Source organism: Dipodomys ordii, unplaced genomic scaffold (assembly GCF_000151885.1).
Source record: "Dipodomys ordii isolate 6190 unplaced genomic scaffold, Dord_2.0 Scaffold4, whole genome shotgun sequence".
NCBI classification, from domain to species: domain Eukaryota; kingdom Metazoa; phylum Chordata; class Mammalia; order Rodentia; family Heteromyidae; genus Dipodomys; species Dipodomys ordii.
Window position 1 is genome coordinate 32,730,657 of NW_012267220.1, and position 22,295 is coordinate 32,752,951.

A 22,295-nucleotide genomic window follows, 5' to 3' on the forward strand; every position below is an offset into this window, starting at 1 on the left:
TGGGTTCGATTCCTCAGCACCACATAAGCAAAAAGAAAAAAGCCAGAAGTGGTGCTGTGGCTCAAGTGGTAGAGTGCTAGCCTTGAGTTGAAGAGCTGAGGGACAGCACCCAGGCCCAGAGTTCAGACCCCATGACCGGACCCAAAAAAAAAAATACATCTGAGACTTTGCATATGTGATATACCAGGAAACTTTCATTCTAAGACTGAATCATTAACAATACCTAAATGCTTTTGGTCCTTATGACCTATGTAAAAGTCAAATTAAAAGTATCTCAAACTTAGGGCCAGTACTCCCACAGTAATATCCCAAATGCACAGTGAGAATTATGCAGTGAGGAGGGAGTGGGTGTGATCACTTGGGTTTGGGCAGCATGAATTTGGTTGAGCATGACTCAGTTTACCATCCTACTTAGATTCTTAAGTCAACTTTTCTTTTTCTTTTTTGGTGCTGATCCTGGGGCTTGAACTCAGAGCTGGGCACTGTTTCTGAGCTTTTTTACTCAAAGCTAGCACTCTACCACTTGAGCCACAGCTCTACTTCTGGCATTTTTGGTAGTTAATTGGAGATAAAAGTCTCACAGACTTTCCTGCCTGGGCTGGCTTCAAACCATGATCCTCAGATCTCAGCCTCCTGAGTAGCTAGGATTACAGGCATGTAGTTAACATTTTATGAGTTGTTTTGTTTTTTTGCAGCTACCCATTTTAGTTTTGAGATGCTTAAATTGTGTAGATTTGCAAGGTATTTTCAATGGTAGAATAATAAGTTGAAGTAGAAGATGTGGAAGAAACATAAGACAGTTCTGAAGTTTCAATATTTCATATGCACAGAAATAAAAAGGAAGAACAGACTTTTATGGGAAAATAGTGGTTTAGTTTGATACCAAAAAATCTTAACAATTAGTTAAGAGAGGAGCTTGAAGAAGTATTTTCTGGGAACTATTGGGAAGGAGTTGGGATGATGGAGAGGATAAAGGAGGTTGCTATAGGGAATATGATTTTTTTGGGGGGAGTGGTTAGTCATGGGGCCTGAACTCTGGGCCTAGGCGCTGTCCCTCAGTTTTTCAGCTCAAGGCTAGCACTCTGCCACTTGAGCCACAGCGCCACTAACTGCTTATGTGGTGCTGAAGAATTGAACCCAGGGCTTCATGCATGCAAGGCAAGCACTCTACCACTGAGCCACCTTCCCAGCCCTGGGGATAAGATTTTTTTTAGGATATAGTATAAATGTTAGGAGATATAACAACGAAATTCTCTCCTGTTAATTATATTTCCATTTCTTCTGGAGACCTGTTAGATGTTTACTGGGTGTCAAATTCTGGATGCAATATTGGATTGATTAAGCAGCCAGGAGCCATTGACTCATGCCTGTAATCCTAGCTACTCTGGAGGCTGAGATGTGAGAATCACAGTTCAAAGTTCTAGGCAGGAAAGCCCATCAGATCATTTCTAGTAAACTTAAAAAAAAAATCCTGAAGTGGAACTCTGGCTGAAGTGGTAGAGTGCCCCCCTTGAGTAAAAGCTCTTGGGCCCTGAGTTTAAGCCCCAGGATGAATACATACACACACAAAACAACCACAAAAAACTCACATTTTTTTTCTTTTTTGTGGCAGGGCTGGGAAGGTGGCTCAGTGGTAGAGTGCTTGCCTTGCATGCACGAGGCCCTGGGTTCGATTCCTTAGCACCACATAAGCAGAAAAAGCTGGAAGTGGCGCTGTGTCCCAAGTGGCAGAGTGCTAGCCTGAAGCTGAAGAGCTGCAGGATAGCACCCAGGCCCAGAGTTCAGGCCCATGACCCAACCACCGCCCCCCCCCAAAAAAAAAGATGGAGATTTTGTGGCAATCAGTTGTCAGTAGAACACAGTCAGGAGGGAGATGGGGATTTGAGAATCATCAAGTGTCAGACTAGGTAATGTTGCTAAGGGAATTCTTTGAAATTCTAGAATGAGGTTGGGAAAAGGGAATCAAAGGTGATAAGAGCAAATACTTGAATAACAGGAGAATCAGGAAGTCACAAAGTACAAATCAAGTATAGATAGTTATTTGGAAGGGAAGTGGTATGAGAACTGAAAAGTATGCTAGATTTGGTAATTTAAAATATATTGTTAATTTTAGTTATGGGAGTTTAAAATAGTAGAGTATGGGGCTGGGGATGTGGCTTAGTGGTAGAGTGCTTGCCTAGCATGCATGAAGACTTAGGTTTGATTTCTTCAGCACCACATAAACAGAAAAAGTCAGAAGTGGTGCTGTGGCTCAAGTGGTGAGTGCTTGCCTTGAGGAAAGAAAAAAAAAAGCTCAGGGACAATGCCCAGGACTGATTAAAAATAAATAAATAAACAAAATAAAGCAATGAATGGGAGGTTTGGATGAGAAGGCAGTTGGTATAAAGTGTTCTTTTAGAAGCTATTTAGCCAATGAGAAAAACAGTCACTGAGTTCAGATTTAAGGAAGAAATTTAAGGATTAGGTGACTTGAGTGTCTTTATAAACAGAGGAATATGAGTTGTTGTGTCAGGAAAAAAGTGAACAAAAGGATGGAGTATGGTTTAGGGAAAATGAGATTGAATTGAATTAGAGGGGAGGATTGTTGTTGATTTGAGAGTAAGGAAAGTAGGATAGGAATCACTGAGTATGTAAATGTAACCAAGTACCTAGGGGAAGACAGAAATTGTCGAAAAGCTTGGCTTTGATTGAAAAAAAAGTGTTCTGGTGCTCAAGATTGAAGCATAAAGTGAATTATTAGTGATTTTGGAATGGAGTTGTACCACTGGATATACAAATAACTTATAATGTTCTTTTCAAATATTTTTTATGTAATTTCAGGGTATAAAGGCAAATTTATATATCAATACTACTTAGATTTTTCTACTGTTAGATTTATTGGGCAGGTGATACTTTGCAGAGGAATATTGGAAAGTCACTTTACGTGTGTGTGTGTGTGTGTGTGTGTGTGTGTTTTACACTCTTGCTTGGCTTTTTCATTCATGGCTGGTATTGTGCCCTTGAGCCACATTTTTGCTGGTTAATTGGAGATGAGTCTCAAGGATTTATCTGTCTGGGCTGGCTTCTAACCTAGATTCTTAGATCTCAGCAACCTGACTTGCTAGGATGATAGATAAGTCATTTTCTGAATTTAACCATATTTGTCTCTCTCTCTCTCCCTCTCATGATTCTGGGGTTTGAATTCTGGCCCTCATTCTTGCTAGACAGATGTTCAAACCCCTTAGCCACTCCTTCCTGCCCATGTGCATGACTGAGCCTAATCATCCTGTGTTGTTTCCCCATAGCTAGGATAACAGGTATGTGTCACTATACCAAGCTCTTCATTGAGAAGGGTGTCTCTAGAACTTTTCTGCTTGTGTTTACCTTGAACCAGGATCCCAACAGTCAGCCTCCCGAGTAGCTGTGATTACAGCTGGGAGCCACTGGTGTCTGGTTCCTCCATATATACGTTTCCTTTTTGCTGCTGGAACTTGAACCTGAGACCTTAAGTATGCTAAGCACATCCTTTAGTACTGAGTTTTGCAGCTTTAGTTCTCTACTTCTCCTAACTAGTTCTAAAATAAAATGAAAAAAAATACTCCAGCCTTCATAGGAGATGTGGTTTTATATCTCAAAAGAAGAAATTAATTTTTTTCTCAAACTCTGGAATTTGAACTCAGGATTTTATACTTGCTTGTCTTATTTGTTCATCTGATGTTCTACCATTTGAACACACTTCCAGCCTAGCTTTTTGCTGGTTATTTTTAAGTTATTTTTAGAAATGGAGGCTCCTGGACTTTTTGCTTGAGCTAGCTTTGAACTGCTGTCTGCTGGATGTCAGCCTCCTGAATAGGATTGCTGATGGGAGTCACTGCCACTTGGCCTAGTTATCCTGCATAATTTTAATCCATTTTTTAAAATATAAAACTTCTCTACCATTTGTGAAACCTTTTGTTGTTAGCCTTGTTTTAGTTTATATTTTAGTCAACAAGTAAAAATTTATAAAGAATTGGACACATGATAAAATTGTCAACTTAGCTTATAGAATAGAATTTACTTTAACCACTTTCCTGTAAGTATTAGTGTCAGCTTAGGAAGGCAATGAACCACAGTTTTCATTGTTATTGAAGGTATTTTTAGGTTTGTCCTGTTTTGTCTAAAAGGGTGGGAGATGGGGGTGGGGAGACAAAGACTGTCTTTTTTAAATTAACCCAGAAATTTTTATTATTGTTTAGAGTATATTTTTTATTTTTCTATTTTATTTTATTTTTGTTGATTGTGGGGCCTGAACTCTGGGCCTAGGCGCTGCCACAAGGCTAGCACTCTACCACTTGAACTCTACCACTTCTGGCTTTTTCTGTTAATGTGGTGCTGAGGAATTGAACCCAGGGCCTCATGCATGTGAAGCAAGCACTCTGCCACTGAGCCACCTTCCCAGCCCTATTTTTTTCTTTTAAGTAAATTATGGTGTAGCATACATTGAGTAGATTTAACACTTAGGGTTCTGAGTTTTGATTAGTGTCTCCAATTATGTAAACATCAAAACAACCACCATGTCGATATTGATCCATCATTTTTTATTTTTTTGGCAGTGCTGTAATTTGAACTCAGCTTTTTGTTGTGCTTGCTTGCTTATTGATTAATTGATAGTCCTGGGGCTTAAACTCAGAGCCTGGGCTATGTCCTTCAACATTTTTGCTCAAGGCTAGCACTCTTCCACTGAAGCCACAACTCCACTTCCGGCTTTTTGGTGATTAATTGGAGATGAGAGTCTTACAGACTTTCCTGCTCAGACTAGCTTTGAAACAGGATCCTCAGATCTCAGCCTCTTGAGTAAATTACAAGTATGAGCCACTAACACCCGACTTTATGCTGTTTATTTTTGAGATAGGGTCTTGCTTTTTACAAATGTGTACTTAGACTGTGATATGACTATTTTGATCTGCCAATTTTAGGCTTTCCATCACTGTGGGGGATTAAAGGCTCATGATACTACATCCCACTTCCTGAGCTGAGTTCCAACCAAAATCCTCTAGACCTCAGCCTCCTATTATAGCTAGGATGGCAGGATGAGTAAGCCCAGTTATAGGATCAGAAGGGGTCTCGTGAACTTTTCTGCCTAAGCTGGCCTCTTAACTGCAGCCCTCCAATTCTCATTCTACCAACTAGCTAGGATTACAAATATGAGCCAGCAGTGCCTGGCTGATCATTTTTCTAAAAATGAATTTTAGGCTAAGGATTCCTTTTTCTTTCTTCCCTCCTTCCTTCCTTCCTTCCTTCCTTCCTTCCTTCCTTCCTCCCTTCCTCCCTTCCTCCCTTCCTCCCTCCCTCCGTCCGTCCCTCCCCTCCCTCTCTGCCTTCCTTCCTCCCTTCCTCCCTCCTCTTCCTTCCTTCCTTCCTTCCTTCCTTTCTTTTTTTTCTTTTTGGTACTAGTCCTGGGGCTGTTCCTGAGCTTTGTATTCAAGGCTAGCGCTCTACCATTTGAACCACAGTGCTATTTCCAGCTTTTTTTTTTCTTTTTTAGTTTATTGAAGATAAGAATCTCATTGACTTTCCACTGGCTTCAAACCATGATCCTCAGAGAGTAGCTATGATTATAGGTGTGAGCCACCAACTAGGTGTGGCCAAGGATAAGCATTTTAAGATTTATTTTTCATACTAAGTCCTGTTAAAATTACAGAGTAAAGAATTGTGTTACTCTTTATAAAAGTATGGTCTTAAATATGAACTCATTTTTATAGCACACACACAAACTCATTTTTGGGTCCGGTTGTGGGGCCTGAACTCTGGGCCTGAGTGCTGTCCCTCAGCTCTTCAGCTCAAGGCTGAAGCTCTACCACTTGAGCCACAGCGCCACTTCCGGCTTTTTTTTTCTTTTTGCTTATGTGGTGCTGAGGAATTGAACCCAGGGCCTCATGCATGCAAGGCAAGCGCTCTACCACTGAGCCACCTTCCCAGCTCCACACAAACTCATTTTTATAGCACATATGCATTCATGTGCGCACACACATACAAATTCAGTACCAAATGTCTTTCAGTCACAGATGGCCCTTTTTTGGTGCCAATCCTAGGACTGGAACTCAGGGGCCTAGGCATTGTCCCTGAGCTTCTGTGCTCAAAGCTAGCACTCTACCACTTGAGCCACAGCTCCTTTTCTGGTGGTTAATTGGAAATAAGAGTCTCCTGGATTTTACTGCCCAGGCTAGCTTTGAACTGCGATATGATCCTCAGATCTCAGCCTTCTGAGTAGCTAGGATTACAGGCATGAGCCACTGTCACCTAGCCTATTATGGTCTTTTTTTTTTTTTTTTTGTCGGTTGTGGGGCTTGAACTCTGGGCTTGGGTGCTATCCCTTAGCTCTTCAGATCAAAGCGAGCAGTCTACCACTTGAGCCACAGCGCACTTCTGGTTTACTAGTGGTTTATTGGAGATTAGAGTCTTATGAACTTTCCTGCCCGGGCTGGCTTTGAACCATGATCCTCAGATCTCAGCCTCCTGAGTAGCTAGGATTACAGGAGTGAGCCACCGGCACCCGGCTTATGGTCAGTTTTAAAGTGCTTATTTGATTACCTATCGTGCCAATGGAAGTCCTTGTAGTAATTCCTTTGGATATGACCTGTTGGTTTTTTTTTTTTTTTTGATAGCTTCTTTTGATTTCTGGTACAACAAACTTGCCCATGTCTATACTCAACTACTATTTTAAGGGATTTTAATTTTTTTTAAATAGAGAGTAATGTTTGGAACTGCATAAGTAAGATACAAGTTGGATATCAGAAACATTGGTTTGGTTTTGTTGGAGGGAATTGAATCCAGGCTTTTTCACATGCTAAGAACCTATTTTTTTGGAAACACATTAATTTTTTAAGAAATAATTTGATTTGGGAAATTAAACAGGTACTGGATATCTGAAAAGTGCAAAAAGAAAAACAGTAGTAACTGTGGTAAGCAGCTACAGCTTCTAGGCTAGGGAATAAAGGCAAGAGATTGGTCTTTTTAGAATCTGAAAACTGAAGGGCCTGATAGAGCTGGAACCCAAATTGAGTGCCAGTTGTACAGTGGTTATTGTATTGTCATTCCTTCTAGACCATTATAAATTAAGTACTTGCAAGTATTTTTAAATACAAAGCATGTGAGTTCATACTCTGATTAAATTCTACATAATAGAATTTGTGTATATGTGTGCATATGTGTGCACTTGCTGGCTCTAGGACTTTAACACAGGGCATTATAGTCTTGCTTGGTTTTTATTATCAAGGCTAATGCTCTACACTTGTCCCTCGCCTTCATTTCTTTTTGCTGGTTAATTGTAGATAAGAGTTTCACAAGCCAGGCACTGGTGGCTCATGCCTGCATCCTAGCTACTCAGGAGGCTGAGATCTGAGGATCACAGTTCAAAGCCAGCCAGGACAGGAAAGTCCATGAGACTCTTATCTCCAAATAACCATCAGAAAACTGGAAGCGGTGCTGTGGCTCAAGTGGTAGAGCATTTGCCTTGATCTGAAGAGCTGAGAGGTAGTGCCCAGGCCCAGAGTTCAAGTCCCATGACCAACAACAACATCAACAAAAATAGAGTCTCACAGACTGCTTGGCTTGGTCTGGCTTCAACCAAGATCTCAGACTACCATGGGTGCCTAACCATAATAAGATTTTTCTAGGGGCTGGGAAGGTGGCTCAGTGGTATAGCGCTTGCCTTGCATGCCTGAGGCCCTGGGTTCGATTCCTCAGCACAACATAAGCAAAAAGAAAAGGCCGGAGTGGTGCTGTGGCTCAAGTGGTAGAGCGCTAGCCTTGAGCTGAAGAGCTGAGGGACAGCACCCAGGCCCAGCGTTCAGGCTCCACAACCGGACCCCCCCCCCAAAAAAAAAAAAGAATTTTCTAGTGTTAATTGCATTTATTTTATAGGGAAAATCTTTGTTGCTAACAATATTAAAATACAAATATAAATATTTGCACAATCTAATAATAAAAGTAAGTTAAAAACAATGCCAAGTTTCAGATTTGGCATGACAGAGTAAAGAGCTCTGTGGATCTGGGTCCCTTTGACACTGAACACCGTTTCAAAGAAGAAAAAAACAGAAGAAAAACAGTCGGTGCTACCAGTTTACTGGGAAGAAGATACAGCCTTGGAGCCTGAGGTCCAGCCCAGGAACCACACCGCTGCTTAGAGCTCTGGGGTGAACCTGGCAAGGGTGAGCCAGGAGTGGCTACGCAGCTTTGCAAATGGCCTGGTCCCTGAGGCCTGTACTCATCCTCCTGTTTGTCCTGGCTGCAGCCATCTGGGGCCAGGAACCTGAGCTAGAGCAGACCACTGGCTGGAAGGTGACCCTGAAGACTATCTAGGATGGCCTCCACTGGATCCACACGTATTTGAACGCTGCCCTGAGGGGACAAGGATGGCCTCTGCTGGTATAAGTGCAGTGATGAATTGAAGCCTTTTTCACACTATGGATATAAACCTTCCCTGCCAAATGGATGTGACATTCCATTTGGCATTTTCTCAACATTAGCATCCCCTCCCTGACAAAGGGCTGCAACTAACACAACCTGTGCCATGGAGACCTGTGGCAAAAGCAAGAACTACTGCAATGAAGAATATCCAGTATTGCCTCACCAAGATCTGCACAACTTGCTGAAAACTCTAGGGCTGGCTCAGCATGTTCAGGCATGGAGACAATGGTGGACCTCTTCTTTGATAGTGTTAACACATTTAGGCTGTAGACTGTGTCTGGACAGCCAGTGAACTGCATGCAGGTGTCATCATGAAGAAAAAACTGATTTGTAAAGGAAAATCTGACAGCAGATGACAGATGAGGATGATGTTTTTGCTACATAAGTATAACCTGCCTTACCTCTTTTTTTTTTCAATTAGACAACTTTTACTGAATGAGAAAACTACATTTAAAATGTGCTTTAAAACAAATGGATTTAGAAAAAAAAGTCATGCATTTGAAAGAACTTTTGCACTGTGAAAATCAAATATTTCTTGCAGTAATACAATGCGCCAACCATAAAATATAACAGAAACAGAATTCTCAACATTTTCAAAGACAATATTAAGGTTAAGAATTTCACATCTATGGAAGCAAATTTAGAAGGGCATTATAAATATTATATCCATCCATACGAAGCTTACAAATTTGACAATGCTCAATAAAAGATTTTAGAATCACATCCAATAGTGTCACATCCACAGAATCACAAATTGGTGTCCTGTAAAGTCCCTTTTAAAAATCTTTGTTGATTTTCCTAGTCATTGCCATTTGTTAATGCTAACCCTTAAGGAAACAATAACAAAAACAGAACAGGAAAAGAAATGCTGCAGTAAACTCTTGATCATGTACAGAAATTATTGCTACTATAGTTCACTACAAAGCATATCTATACAATACCTTTGATTATGAAAAACCAATAAAAATCTTTAGTGACACAGCCTTACAATCGTACACAACAGAGGTAAGGCAGCTTATACTTATGTAGACCTTACAAAACTGCATTTAAAACCTCAGAGTAAAAAAATGTGTGGAGGATGGTAAAGAGGCACACCTGCCCTCTCAGGTGTCTTCCAGGGCATTGCTGCTTCCCTGGTTCTTTTCCTTGTCTAGTGACCAAGGTCACAACCAGGTATGTGTTAGGTGAGTAAAATCTGAAATGTATATAACTCATAATAACCAAAGTAAATGAGATTGAATATTAAAGAAAACCCAGCCCAGTGCTAATGGCTCAAGCCTGTAACCCTAGCTATTCAGGAGGCTGAAATCTGAGGATCACAGTTCAATGCTGGACCAGTCAGGAAAGTCTGTGAGACTCTTACCTCCAATTAACCGCCAAAAAGCTGGAAGTAGAGCTGTAGCTCAAGTGATAGTGTGCTAGCCTGGACCAAAAAAGCTGAAGGATAGCACCTAGGCCCTGAATTCAAGTCCCAGTAGAGGCACACCAGAAACGAGTTGATTACATAGACACAGTGGCTCACACTTGTAATCCTAGCTACTTGGGAGCCTAAGACTGGGAGGATCAAAGTTAGAGACCAGTCTGGGCAAAACACAAAATACATCAACAGACAGCTGCACAGTAGCACACATCTGTCATCCCAACTATATGAGAGGCTGAGATTGGGAACGTTAAGGTTCTAAAATAGGCCAGTCCAAGCAAAAAGGTTTGAAAGACTCCCGTCTCAACAAAGTAAGAGAAGTATAGTAGTACATACCTGTCAGTTTAGCTAAAGCAGAAATCATGAAATAGGGGCCAGGAATAAGTGCAGGTTAAAAAAACAAAACACCCAGGGGCTGGGAAGGTGACTTGGTGGTAGAGCACTTGCCTTGCATGCATGAAGCCCTGGGTTCGATTCCTCAGCACCACATAAGCAAAAAAGACAAAACCTGGAAGTAGCGCTTTGGCTCAAGTGGTAGAGAGCTAGCCTTGAACTGAAGAGCTGAGGGACAGCGCCCAGGCCCAGAGTTCAGACCCCATGACTAGACCAAAAAAAAAAACCCACCCAAGATCCTACCTCAAATAATAACAAGTGAGAGAAAGGGCTAGAGGTGTGGCTCAAACAGAATGCCTGCTTATTAGCAAGCACAGGGCTCTGAGTTCAAACTCATCACCCTTCCTGAAAATTAATTTATGTGGGGTGAGAATGTGGCTTAATGGTAGAGTGCTTGCCTGCATGCATGAAGCCTTGGGTTCAATTACTCAGAATCACATAAACAGATTAAAGCCAGAAGTGGCATGTAGCTCAAGTGGTAGAAAGCTCAGGGACAGTGCCCAGTCCCTGAGTTCAAGCCCCAGGACTGGCAAAAAAAAAGTAACTTATTAGGAAAGTGAACGTACACCTTGAGGCAGGCAGTTGAATGAGGGTCCATTACCTGTACATTATAAGAATAGGTTTGATTACAGGCATGAACCACTGGTACTGGTTAATAATAAGTCACTCAAAATCAGGTGCCAGTGCTCATGCCTATAATCCTAACCACTCAGGAGCCTGAAGGATTGTAGTTCCAAGCTATTCTGGGCAGAAAAGTCTGTGTGACTCCCTCTCCAATTAACAAGTAAAATTCCAGATTGGAGGCATGGCTCAAGTGGTAAAGCAAGAAAGCCAAATTAAAAGCTAGGCGCTGGTGACTCATACCTATAATCCTAGCTATTCAGGAGGCTGAGATCTGAGGATGGAATTTTGAAGTGATCCCAGGCAGGAAAGTCCATGAGACTCCAATTAACCACCAAAAAACTGGAAGTGGATCTATGGCTCAAAGTGGTAGAGTGCTAGTCTTGATCAAAAAAGCTCAGGACTACCCCCAGGTCCTGACTGGGGGGGTGGGGAAGGGAAAGGGCAGGAGAAAATGTAAGAAAAACCAAGTTTGAGGACCAGAGTTCAAGCTCTGATATCAACACACACAATTAGCTAATATAATAAATTACATCAATTTTCTAATGACAAAAATGTGATTATACTGTATCTCAATAGATAGAAAATATTAACATCTTGTTATGATAAAAAAACACCCAATAAATTGGTAACACATGGATATTTTCTCAACTTGATAAAGAGTATCTGTGAAATATACAGAGATAACCTTGAATATAATTCTGAAGGACTGGGTGTTTTCTCTCTTAACAGTTCTCATGATGGTGGTGTCTGCAGTGACAGCTAAATCTCTTGGGCGGGTACACTATCACTTCTACCCATATTTGTATGGCTGTTTCGCCTGAATTATGCTCTATAATGTGAGTTGATACTGCTACCTCCAATCCAAATCCATCACCACTCAGTTATTCTCCAATTTGCCCTATTGTACGTTTTATTGAATTTGTCTGTCGCATTTCACCACCCACATGAAAACCATTTCCCATAAAATTGCAGTAGTCATTTATTCTGCATACACACAAAATAGTTAAAAAATTACGCTGCTAATATCACTGCTAAGTGTATTTGTTTGTTTTTTGAGGTGGTGAGGAGAAGATATTTCACGATGTTGCCCAGACTAATCTCAAAACTCCTAGGTTCAAGGAATCCTTCTACCTCCCAAGTAGCTGTTCCCTTAGATTTCTTCACATTTATTTTGCCTGTAGAATATGTATTCCTGAGATGCCCATTCAGAAGACTGTTCAAGAGTTATTTGACACTGGACACTGTGATGAAAGCAAACCATTTACAACTTGTGAGTGGAGATGGGAGAGATGAGGGAAGGGAAGACACTGTACAAAAGGAAATGTACTTATTACCTGACTCATGTAATTGTAATCCTTCTATATCACATTACAATAATAATAAAGAAAAATTTAAAGCTATTTGAATTATTTTCTGTGTGTAGTTATTAATGTGATAGGATTTCTTGTTTGCTATTTTTTTTTTAAGGTTGTACTGGGCTTGAACTCAGGGCTTCACTCTTGCTAGGCCTTCATTTTACTGCTTTACCTTTGCTTTTTGAACTATTTTCTTTTTTGCGTGGGGAGCAACGTTTGGGAAGATGCAGGAAGGGAAGGAAGGGAGAGGATAAAATAATTAGATAAAACCTTTTAAATCTTAATTTGTTATTTGCTCTTAATTTTGTTCATTTATGTGCTGGGACATGAATCCAGGACTTTCTTTTTTTTTTGGTCCAGTTGTGGGGCCTGAGCTCTGGGCCTGGGCACTGTCTGGTATAAGAGGCTGAGACCTGAGGATTACGGTTTGAAGCTAGTCCAAGCAGGAAAGTCTGTTAATATTCTTATCTCCAGTTAACCACTAAAAAGCTGGAAGTGGATCAGTGGCTCAAAGTGGTAGAGTGCTAGCCTTGAGCACAAAAGCTCAAGGACAGCACCAAACCCTGACTTCCAGGTCCCAGGACCAGTACACACATGCAAAAAAGGACCACACACACACACACGCACGCACGCACGCACGCACGCACGCGCGCGCGCGCAAAAAAGGACCACACACACAAACTCCCTATAGTAGTGAGGGGGTAGTTATTAGAGATGGATAAAGGCAATCAAATGTGGGTTTTGTGAGTCACCTCACAAATTTTGTTTTTTGTTTTTTTTGGGGGTCCAGTTGTGGGACCTGAACTCTGGGCCTGGGCGCTGTCCCTCAGCTCTTCAGCTCAAGGCTAGTGCTCTACCACTTGAGCCACAGTGCCACTTCCGGCTATTTTCTTTTTGCTTATGTGGTACTGAGGAATTGAACCCAGGGCTTCATGCATGCAAGGCAAGCGCTCTACCACTGAGCCACCTTCCCAGACCCTATATATATAGATATTTTTAAATGTTATTAATGGTGAATTTATCTTCTTTTTCTTAGGAACAACCACCATATCCTGGCTACAATTCTAACTACTGGAATTCTGCACGCCCAAGGGCTCCATATCCAAGTACATATCCTGTGAGGCCAGAGTTGCCAGGCCAGGTATGGTTATCCTTTTTTCCCTTCGTCTTGGGTTTGAATTCAGGGCCTCATCTTTGCTCATCTTCTTGGCTCTGCTGGTATTCTACTTCTTTTTTTTTTGTCTGTCGTGGGGCTTGAACTCTGGGCCTGGGCGCTGTCCTTCAGCTCTTCAGCTCAAAGCGAGCGCTCTACCACTTGAGCTACAGCGCCACTTCCGGTTTTCTGGTGGTTTATTGGAGATAGGAGTCTCACAGTCTCTCCTGCCCGGGCTGGCTTTGAACCGCGATCCTCAGATCTCAGCCTCCTGAGTAGCTAGGATTACAGGCGTGAGCCACCGGCACCCGGGTTTGTTTTTTTTTATTCTTAAATTACAAAAGTCTTAAATTTTTTGAAGTCTATTTTTCTTCTGTTGCTCTTTCGTTTAGTGTTATTTCTAAGAAGGTTTTGACTAACCCAGGGTCATAAACATTTATTTCAATTTTTTTTGTAAGAACTAAAAAAATAATTTTGTTCTTAAATTTACTCTAGGTCTATGATCCACTTTGAATTACTATGTGAAGTTCAACCTCATATTCTTTTTTTTTTCATATTGGTAGCTGTACATTTCAGGACTCTGTTCTTACTCATTGAGTAAGACACTAGACACTCATTATTCTGTGGATCTGTATGTCTGTCCTGAGTACTGATGCCAAACTGTTTTTATTATTGTAGCTGTGTAGTGAATTTTGAAATCAGAAAGTGTGAGGAGAACTTCAACATTTTTCTTATTTTTTCTTTTTTTCAGTTGTGTGGCTTGAACTTGGGGCCTGGGCACTGTTACTGGAACTAGGGACCTCATGCTTTCTAGCCAAGTATCCTGCAAATAGAGCTGTATTTCCTTCTTTTTTATTTTAGGTTTTTTGTCTTTTTTTTTTCCCCCCAGATACAGTCTAGAGCTTTTGCCTAGATTGCCTTGGACCACTACTCCTACTTCACCTCCCCAGTAGCTGGGATTAAAGAGTGAGCTACCACACCTAACTACAACTGGTTTTGTTCAATTATCATACGTTAGTTGAACAAGGGGGATTTCACTGTGACATTCCCATATATGAATATAATATAGTGCATCAGTTTCTTCCATTCTTCAAAGTCTTTCTTGCCCGCCCCCTACTTCTTAAAACAGTTTCAACTGGTTTCATTGTTCTAGTTCCATATATATGCATATTTAAGTATAAAATACTTCATAATTCATTTTCACTCACCTCCATTTACCTTCCCTATCTCCTGCTGATATGCACTCTCCAACAGAGCCTGTTTTTTTTTGTTGTTGTTATTGTTTTGCCAGTCCTGGGACTTGAACTCTGGGCCTCAGCACTGTCTCTGAGCTTCTTTTTTGCTCAAGGCTAGCACTCTACCACGTGCCACAGTGCCACTTCTAGATTTTTCTTTTTATGTGATACTGAGAAATCAAACCCAGGTCTTCATGCATGCTAGGCAAGCACTCTACCACTAACCCAGATTCCCAACCACTATTTTTTTTTTTAAATTTGGCAATGCTTATGTTTAATCTTAGGGCTTTAGCCTTGCTAGACAGGCACTCTGCCACTGAGCCATACGTTCAGCTTTGCTGGCTATTTTGAAGGTGGAGTCTTATGGACTTTTCTGCTTTGTCTGGCTTCAAACTAAGATCATGGATCCCAATATCTGAGCGACTAGGATTACAGGTGTGAACCACTGCACCTAGCTTGGATTACTTTTGCTATATGGGATCTATCATGCTTCCATATGAATTTTTGTACTGATTCTTCTATTTTTACAAAGAATGCTATTGGGATGTTGATGGCTATTGCATTGACTCTGTAGATTGCTGTATGGCCATTTTCCTGATAATCATTCTCCAATCCATGGGCATAAAAGATATTTCTATATTCTGTTGTCCTTCCTTCCTTCCTTTTTTTTTAAAAAAGTTTTTAGTCGTATTTTTGCCAGTTCTGGGGTTTGAACTCTGGGCTTGGCCACAGTCCTTGCACTTTTGTACTCAAGTCTAGTGGTTGACCAATTGAGCCATAGCTCCACTTTCAGCTTTTTGTAGTTTATTGAAGAATCTCATGGACTTTCCTGCCTGGGCTGGCTTTGAACCATATTCCTCAGATGTCAGCCTCCTAAGTAGCAAGGATTATAGGTGTGAACCATTGGTGCTTGGCCCTTCACTTTCTTTTATTAAGGTTTTACAGTTTTCATTGTAAAGGTTTTTTGTTTCTTAGTTAAGTTTATACTGGAATTTTGTTTACTTTGAGACTATTGGAAATGTTTCTTTTTCAGCATGTTCGTTGTTGGTATATAGAAAAGCTTCTGATTTTTGAGTGTTGATTTTATGCTCTGCTCTATTGCCAAAACTGTTCTACTAGATCAGGAGTTCTTTTGTTGGAATCTTTAGAATCTTTTAAGTATAAGATCATATCATGCATAACGAGGGACAATTTGACTTCTTCCTTCCTTTGAATTTCTTTTCTTTATTGCTCTGGCTAGAAATTCCAATATTATATTAAATAAAGAGTTGGGAGAGTAGACACCTTTGATTTGTTACTGAGTTTAGAGGAAAATGATGTATTTCCCTCCTCCCCCAGTTAAGTATGTTATTGGTTTGGTCATAGGTTTATATATATAGCCTTTGTTATGTTGAAGTGTATTCCTTCTGTTCCTAGTTTCTTCAGAACATGTGTGTGTGTGTGCATGCGAGCATGCAAGCATGTGCACCAGTCCAAAGGCTTGAACTCAGGGCTTGGGCACTATTTCTAAGCTTTTTTTTTTTTGTTCAAGTCTACTGCAGTAGAGCCACAGCTTCCCTTCTGTCTTTTTTGGTAGTTAATTAGAAATAAAGAGTCTCACAGACTTTCCTGTCAGGGTTGACTTCAAATTATGATCCTCTGATGTCTCCTTCCTGGTAGCTAGGATTACAGGTATGAGCCATCAGCGTCCAGTTTCTTCAAAGCTTTTATCATAAAAAGGTATTGTAGCCGGGTGCTAGTGGCTCACACCTAGCTACTCGGGAGGCTGAGATCTCAGGATCGTGGTTCAAAGCCAGCCTGGGCAGGAAAGTCCATGAGACTCTTATCTCCAATAAACCACCAGAAAACAGGAAGTGGTGCTGTGGCTCAAGTGGTAGAGCGCTAGCCTTAAGCTGAAGAGCTGAAGAGCTGAGGGACAGTGCCTAGGCCCAGAGTTGAAGCCCCACTACTGACAAAAAAAAAAAGATGTTGAATTTTGTCAAAAGCCTTTTTATCAATTAAGATGATCATGTGATTTTTTTCTGTGCTGTCTTACATTTATTGATTTCCGCTTAGTCAAACCATCTTTGTATCCCTGGAATGAAACCAACTTTTATGGTACATGATCTTTCAAATGTGTTAGCTGAATTTGATTTGCAAGTGTGGGTTAAATAGTGCAACTATTTTTTTTTTTTTTTTTTGCTTATGTGGTGCTGAGGAATCAAACCCAAGGCCCCAAGCATGCAAGGCAAGCACTCTACCACTGAGCCACCTTCCCAGCCCCACATAGTGCAACTCTTGTCTCAAAAACTTGGCCAGGTACCAGTGGCTCATGTTTTTATTTCTAGCTACTGGGGAAGCAGAGATCTGGAAGATTGTGCTTTGAGTCCAGCTTGTCCAAAACACATTTGGGTATAGTGATACCTGTCATCTCAGGTACTTGGGAGGCCAAGACTGGGAATTTTGTGGTTCTAGATGAGCTCATGCAAAAGTTTTAGAGACCCCCATCTTAACAGAAACAGCTTTTATGATGGCGTATACTTGTTATCCCAGCTATAGTGGGAAGTGTAAATACTAAGATTGCTGTCTGGGCTGGCTGAAACAAAAGGGGGAGACCCTGTCCCTAAAACAGACAAAACCCAGAGCAATGTTGAAGAGGATGCCAGACAGACTGTGGGGGGCTAAGGAAGAGGATGAATGAGTATGAATATGGTCAACATAGTATGCATGTATGAAGATAAAACAATGATACCTGTTGAAACTGTTATAAAAGAGTGTGGGGACAGGGAAGAGTGATGGAGGGGTTGAAGATGATTAGCAGGATATATTTTTGTTTTCATGTATGGAAATGTCACAATTAAATGCTCTTATATGACTAATACATGGTAATGAAAACTTAAAACAGTAAAAAGGCCTGGAGGTATAATACGTGTGTATGTATATATATGTATAGCTTAAGTGGTAGAGTGCCTGCTTCTCAAGAAGAAAGCCATAAGTTCCAGCCTCTGGACTGCCAATCCTTACTCTCCCAATAAAACAAAAAAAGAAATTCTGCAACAAAGAAAACTTAGGTCTTCCCATTTTGAATTTAAGAACCTGAGGTACAAAAACAGAGTATCTCTCCTTATAGAGATTCTAATTCTTTTCCCTCACAGGAGCTCCTAATTACTGTAGTTAATAAATTATAATTTGCAACTCAATCTTCTCTTAAATGAAAAATATTACAAGTGTGTTTTGTGCCACAAGACTTATATTTACGTTATCTCATTTAAATTTACTTCAAGATAAGTTATGATCTTCTATTTTTCTCAGGAGCCATTACATACAAAGCATATGTCTGAGGTAGTCTGTCTCATAGTCATCCTTTCTCTCTGTCTCTATCTGTCTCTCTTCTATTATATCATGATATTTCTTTATCTATTCCCCTGGGCTCACCCAGAATTCACTCTCTGATCTGTGGGTACAAACTTTTATCTGTGAAGTATATTTGTTAGGTACACTTAAGGAAATCTTTTTTAAGGAAATATTTGAGAAGCACTGCTCTAAAGCTATCACTTTGTCATTTCATCTCTCATCACAGTCTAGTGCCTGTGTTACAACACAGACTCTTACAGTCAGTTACAGCCTCAATTCAGTAGATGGCATGTGATCATAACAGAAAGAATGTGTCACAGATTGCTTGGGTAGTTCATATTTTCCCTAGTTACTAATCTCTTCCCAAAGTTTTTGAAGTTGAACATTAAGTGAGAGCATTTCTGCCTTTTAACTCTTGTATCCATTCATCCTTTTTCTGTCAATTTTGCTTTTTTTTAGAGTTTGAATTCTTACACAAATGGAGCATATGGTCCAGCATACTCTGCAGGCCCTGGAGCAAATTCTGCCTCATACTCTGGGGCTTACTATACATCTGGCTATCCTCAGACCAGTTACTCTACAGAAGTTCCAAGCACTTACCGTTCACCTGGCAACAGCCCAACTCCTGTCTCTCGTTGGATGTATCCCCAGCAAGACTGTCAGACTGAAGCAGCCCCTCTTAGAGGGCAGGTTCCAGGATATCCTGCTTCACAAGTGAGCAGTTTTCTGTTAGTAAAAACTTGGTCTGCATTTTAAATTGTAAACAGTACAAAGGTATTTATTTACATTATTGCTGATTTAAGAAAACATTCTTTCTACATGTTCAGAGACTTATTTAATTTTTTTTAGATATTTAATTTTTTTAGATGTGAAGACAGGGTCTAATATATTGATAATGTCTTTCTTGTAACAGTTTTTGCAGTAAATAGATTCTAGCTGAATATCACAATCATTAAAATTTTTATAGCAAAAGAAGTATTTAGTTTTCCATAGTTTGTCTTAACTTTTTTTTGGTATTTGTTAATATTCTATGAATGATACCATGTTTACTTATTTTTAAGAGGAGTTCTAGATATAACATAGGAGGAAATTTGTTTATAGTGCCTGTGAGAAATTATTATACTGCATCCATTACATTTTTTTTGGGGGGGGTCCGGTCATGGGGCCTGAACTCTGGGCCTGGGCACTGTCCCTCAGCTCTTCAGCTCAAGGCTAGCGCTCTACCACTTGAGCCACAGTGCCACTTCCGGTTTTTTTCTTTTTGCGTATGTGGTGCTGAGGAGTCGAACCCAGGGCCTTAGGCTTACAAGGCAAGCGCTCTACCACTGAGCCACCTTCCCAGCCCCTGTGCATCCATTACATTTTAAGTCAGGTTTTGTCACCAGATCTGCCTCTGCTATGTAGAAAGAGGTCTTTGCAGGTTTGGAGAAATCAGTTCTACTATGGCAACAGATTGGTTTAGAGCTGTTAGCATCTCAGGATATGCCTTTCCTAGAGTATTATTATTAGTTTGTTTCTTTTAGCAATGACCAGCATGTCTGCTCTTCTTAATCTAGAATCCTGGGATGACCCTGCCCCATTATCCTTATGGGGATGGTAATCGAAGTGTTCCACAATCAGGGCCGACTGTACGACCACAAGAGGATACGTGGGCTTCTCCTGGTGCTTATGGGATGGGTGCCCGTTACCCCTGGCCTTCAGCTACGCCCTCGGCACCACCTGGGAATCTCTACATAACTGAAAATGCTTCACCATGGCCTGCTGGTAGCTCTCCTCAACCACCTCCTTCACCACCACCCCAACAGCCAAAGGTAGATTTCTAAATGCTATTATGTTGCTCTCTTGAGTAATTGAGAGCACAACATGGGAAGTTTTTGCATTGATCTGATTAAATGGGAACTAACTGCAAAAGTTGGTGGCCACTACTGATGGTTTTATGTCACCTTTATTGCCTTTTCTTTCCTCATAGACTTTTTTTTAATGAGTCACATTTATTTTATTTTTATTTTTTGCCAGTCCCAGGGCTTGAACTCAGGGCCTGGCACTGTCCCTGAGCTTCTTTTAAGGCTAACACTCTACCACTTGAGCCACAGTACCACTTCCAGCTTTTTATTTTTTTCTGTTTATGTGGAACAGGAAATGGTGCTGTGCCTCAAGTGTTTGCTAGGCAAACATTACCACTAAATCACATTGCCATAGACTTTTTTTTGGGGGGGTTGGGGGGTCGGGCATGGGGCTTGAACTCTGGGCCTGGGTGCTGTTCCTGCGCTCTTCAGCTCAAGGCAAGTGCTCTACCACTTGAGCCACAGTGCCACTTCTGGTTTTCTGGTGGTTAATTAGAGATAAGAGTCTCAAGGACTTTCCTGCTGAAGCTGGCTTTGAGCTACTATCCTCAGATCTCAGCCTGAGTAGCTAGGATTACAGATGTGAGCCATGGGTGCCTGGCCAAAGACTGCTTTTTTTGGTGTTTTTTTTTTTTTTTTTTGGTTGGTCATGGGGCCTGAACTCTGGGCCTGGGTGCTGTCCCTCAGCTCTTCAGCTCAAGGCTAGCGCTCTACCACTTGAGCCACAGTGCCACTTTCGGCTTTTTTTTTTCCTGCTTACATGGTGCTGAGGAATCGAACCCAGGGCCTCATGCATGCAAGTCAAGCGCTCTACCACTGAGCCACCTTCCCAGCCCTGGCCATAGACTTTTTAAGAGACATTTTATACTTATACCTTTTTTTAAAGACAAAGTCTCATTTTCCATTTGTTGTAATGTTATCTGAATATGAAACCCAATCAAGGATTGTATTTTACTGCCTCAAATAATCTATAGACGGAAGATAATAACCAATGTCAATGTTACTAGCCTATGGTATAATTTTAAATTAAACCATAGACTTGAATATCATCAATATCTGTTTTGAAGGTATAACTCTGATTTTTTCCTTTTTGTGTCTCCCGCCAATTCCAAGGATTCCTCATATGCCTATAACCAATCAGATCAAAGTATGAGTCGACACAGCTTTCCTTGCCGTGTCCATCAGTATGAATCTGCTGGGACAATGAACAATGATAATTCAGATCTTTTGGATTCCCAAGTCCAATACAGTGCAGAGCCTCAGCTGTATGGTAATGCCAATAACGAACATCCTAGCAATCAAGATCAGAATAATCTTTCTGAAGAGTGTTTATCTTCAGATGAAGGTACTCCTCCAAGTATTAAAAAAATTATTCACGTGCTGGAAAAGGTTCAGTATCTTGAGCAAGAAGTAGAAGAATTTGTAGGAAAAAAGACAGACAAAGCATACTGGCTTCTGGAAGAAATGCTAACAAAGGAACTTTTAGAACTGGATTCTGTTGAAACTGGGGGACAGGACTCTGTCCGGCAGGCCAGGAAAGAGGCTGTTTGTAAGATCCAGGCCATATTGGAAAAATTAGAAAAAAAAGGATTGTGAAAGGATAAAGTGGAAGAATGAAGGGAAGCCTATTACAAACTTGGCCAAAGAACTCATGATTTTTGGTTAGTTACTGTCTTATTGAGATGCCTGTTGATGTCAAGAAGCAATACATTCCAACTTTCCTTTGATTTAAAACTTGAAAAACTGGCAAAGAAATGGAAGAACATTTAAGTTGTGAATTTTTTCAGTTTTCAGACGAATGAATGTAATAGGAAACCATGGAATTACCAGTATTGCCAAGTAGACTCATTCCTTCTTAAGAAACCTATGGCTATTTACAAGCTGCTTCTAACTAATGGGAAGAACATTCACTTTAAGTAAAGGCTGTCAGAAACCCACCAGATGAGACTGGACATAATCTCAGACAAGCAGGTTTTGTTTTTGTAAACTTGTGGATTATTTGTCACATTTGTACATTGTGACTGCTTTCAGCATAGACTTCAAATGTAAATTACAGCTTAGATGTTAGCCTTATTGGACCTCTGCTTTGTTATTTGCAGTTTACAAATACAGTATTATTCTCTACTTCTTAGTACATTTTGTAGTAATATGTTCAATATAATTACTCAAGAGACTATTGACAGTCAGATAGAATGGAAATTCTGAATAAATTGATAGCCTTTCACCATTTGAATATATGTAGTGAGTTCCTGAGGTAAATTGTCTCTCTTTTTGTATAGCTTAAGTTAGTTCTTCCCACTTTACTTTTCATCTTAGTAGAACATGAATTTGAAAATGATATTGACATGAATGAAAATGTGAACATTTTACTTTTTATGGTACTTGGATAAAGATCCACTTTAAAATTGCTTTTAAAAAAGTTTTATCTTTGCTGGGCGTCGGTGGCTCATGCCTATAAATCCTAGCTACTCAGGAGGCTGAGATCTGAGGATCATGGTTCAAAGCCAGCCC

At 40.6% G+C, this 22,295-nt stretch overlaps 1 protein-coding gene across 1 annotated transcript in view; it reads left to right on the forward strand.

Annotated features, from left to right (window-relative positions):
- The window catches only part of Bag4 (BCL2-associated athanogene 4), a 26,020-nt gene extending 3,999 nt beyond the window's left edge, over positions 1 to 22,021 (forward strand). Inside the window, exons 2-5 of the mRNA XM_013026290.1 lie at positions 13,256 to 13,360; positions 18,400 to 18,654; positions 19,497 to 19,751; positions 20,898 to 22,021. Coding sequence (XP_012881744.1) covers positions 13,256 to 13,360; positions 18,400 to 18,654; positions 19,497 to 19,751; positions 20,898 to 21,380 — 1,098 coding nt within the window. The 3' untranslated portion in view covers positions 21,381 to 22,021. The remainder of the gene's footprint in view (positions 1 to 13,255; positions 13,361 to 18,399; positions 18,655 to 19,496; positions 19,752 to 20,897) is intronic.
- Positions 22,022 to 22,295: the final 274 nt, after the last annotated feature.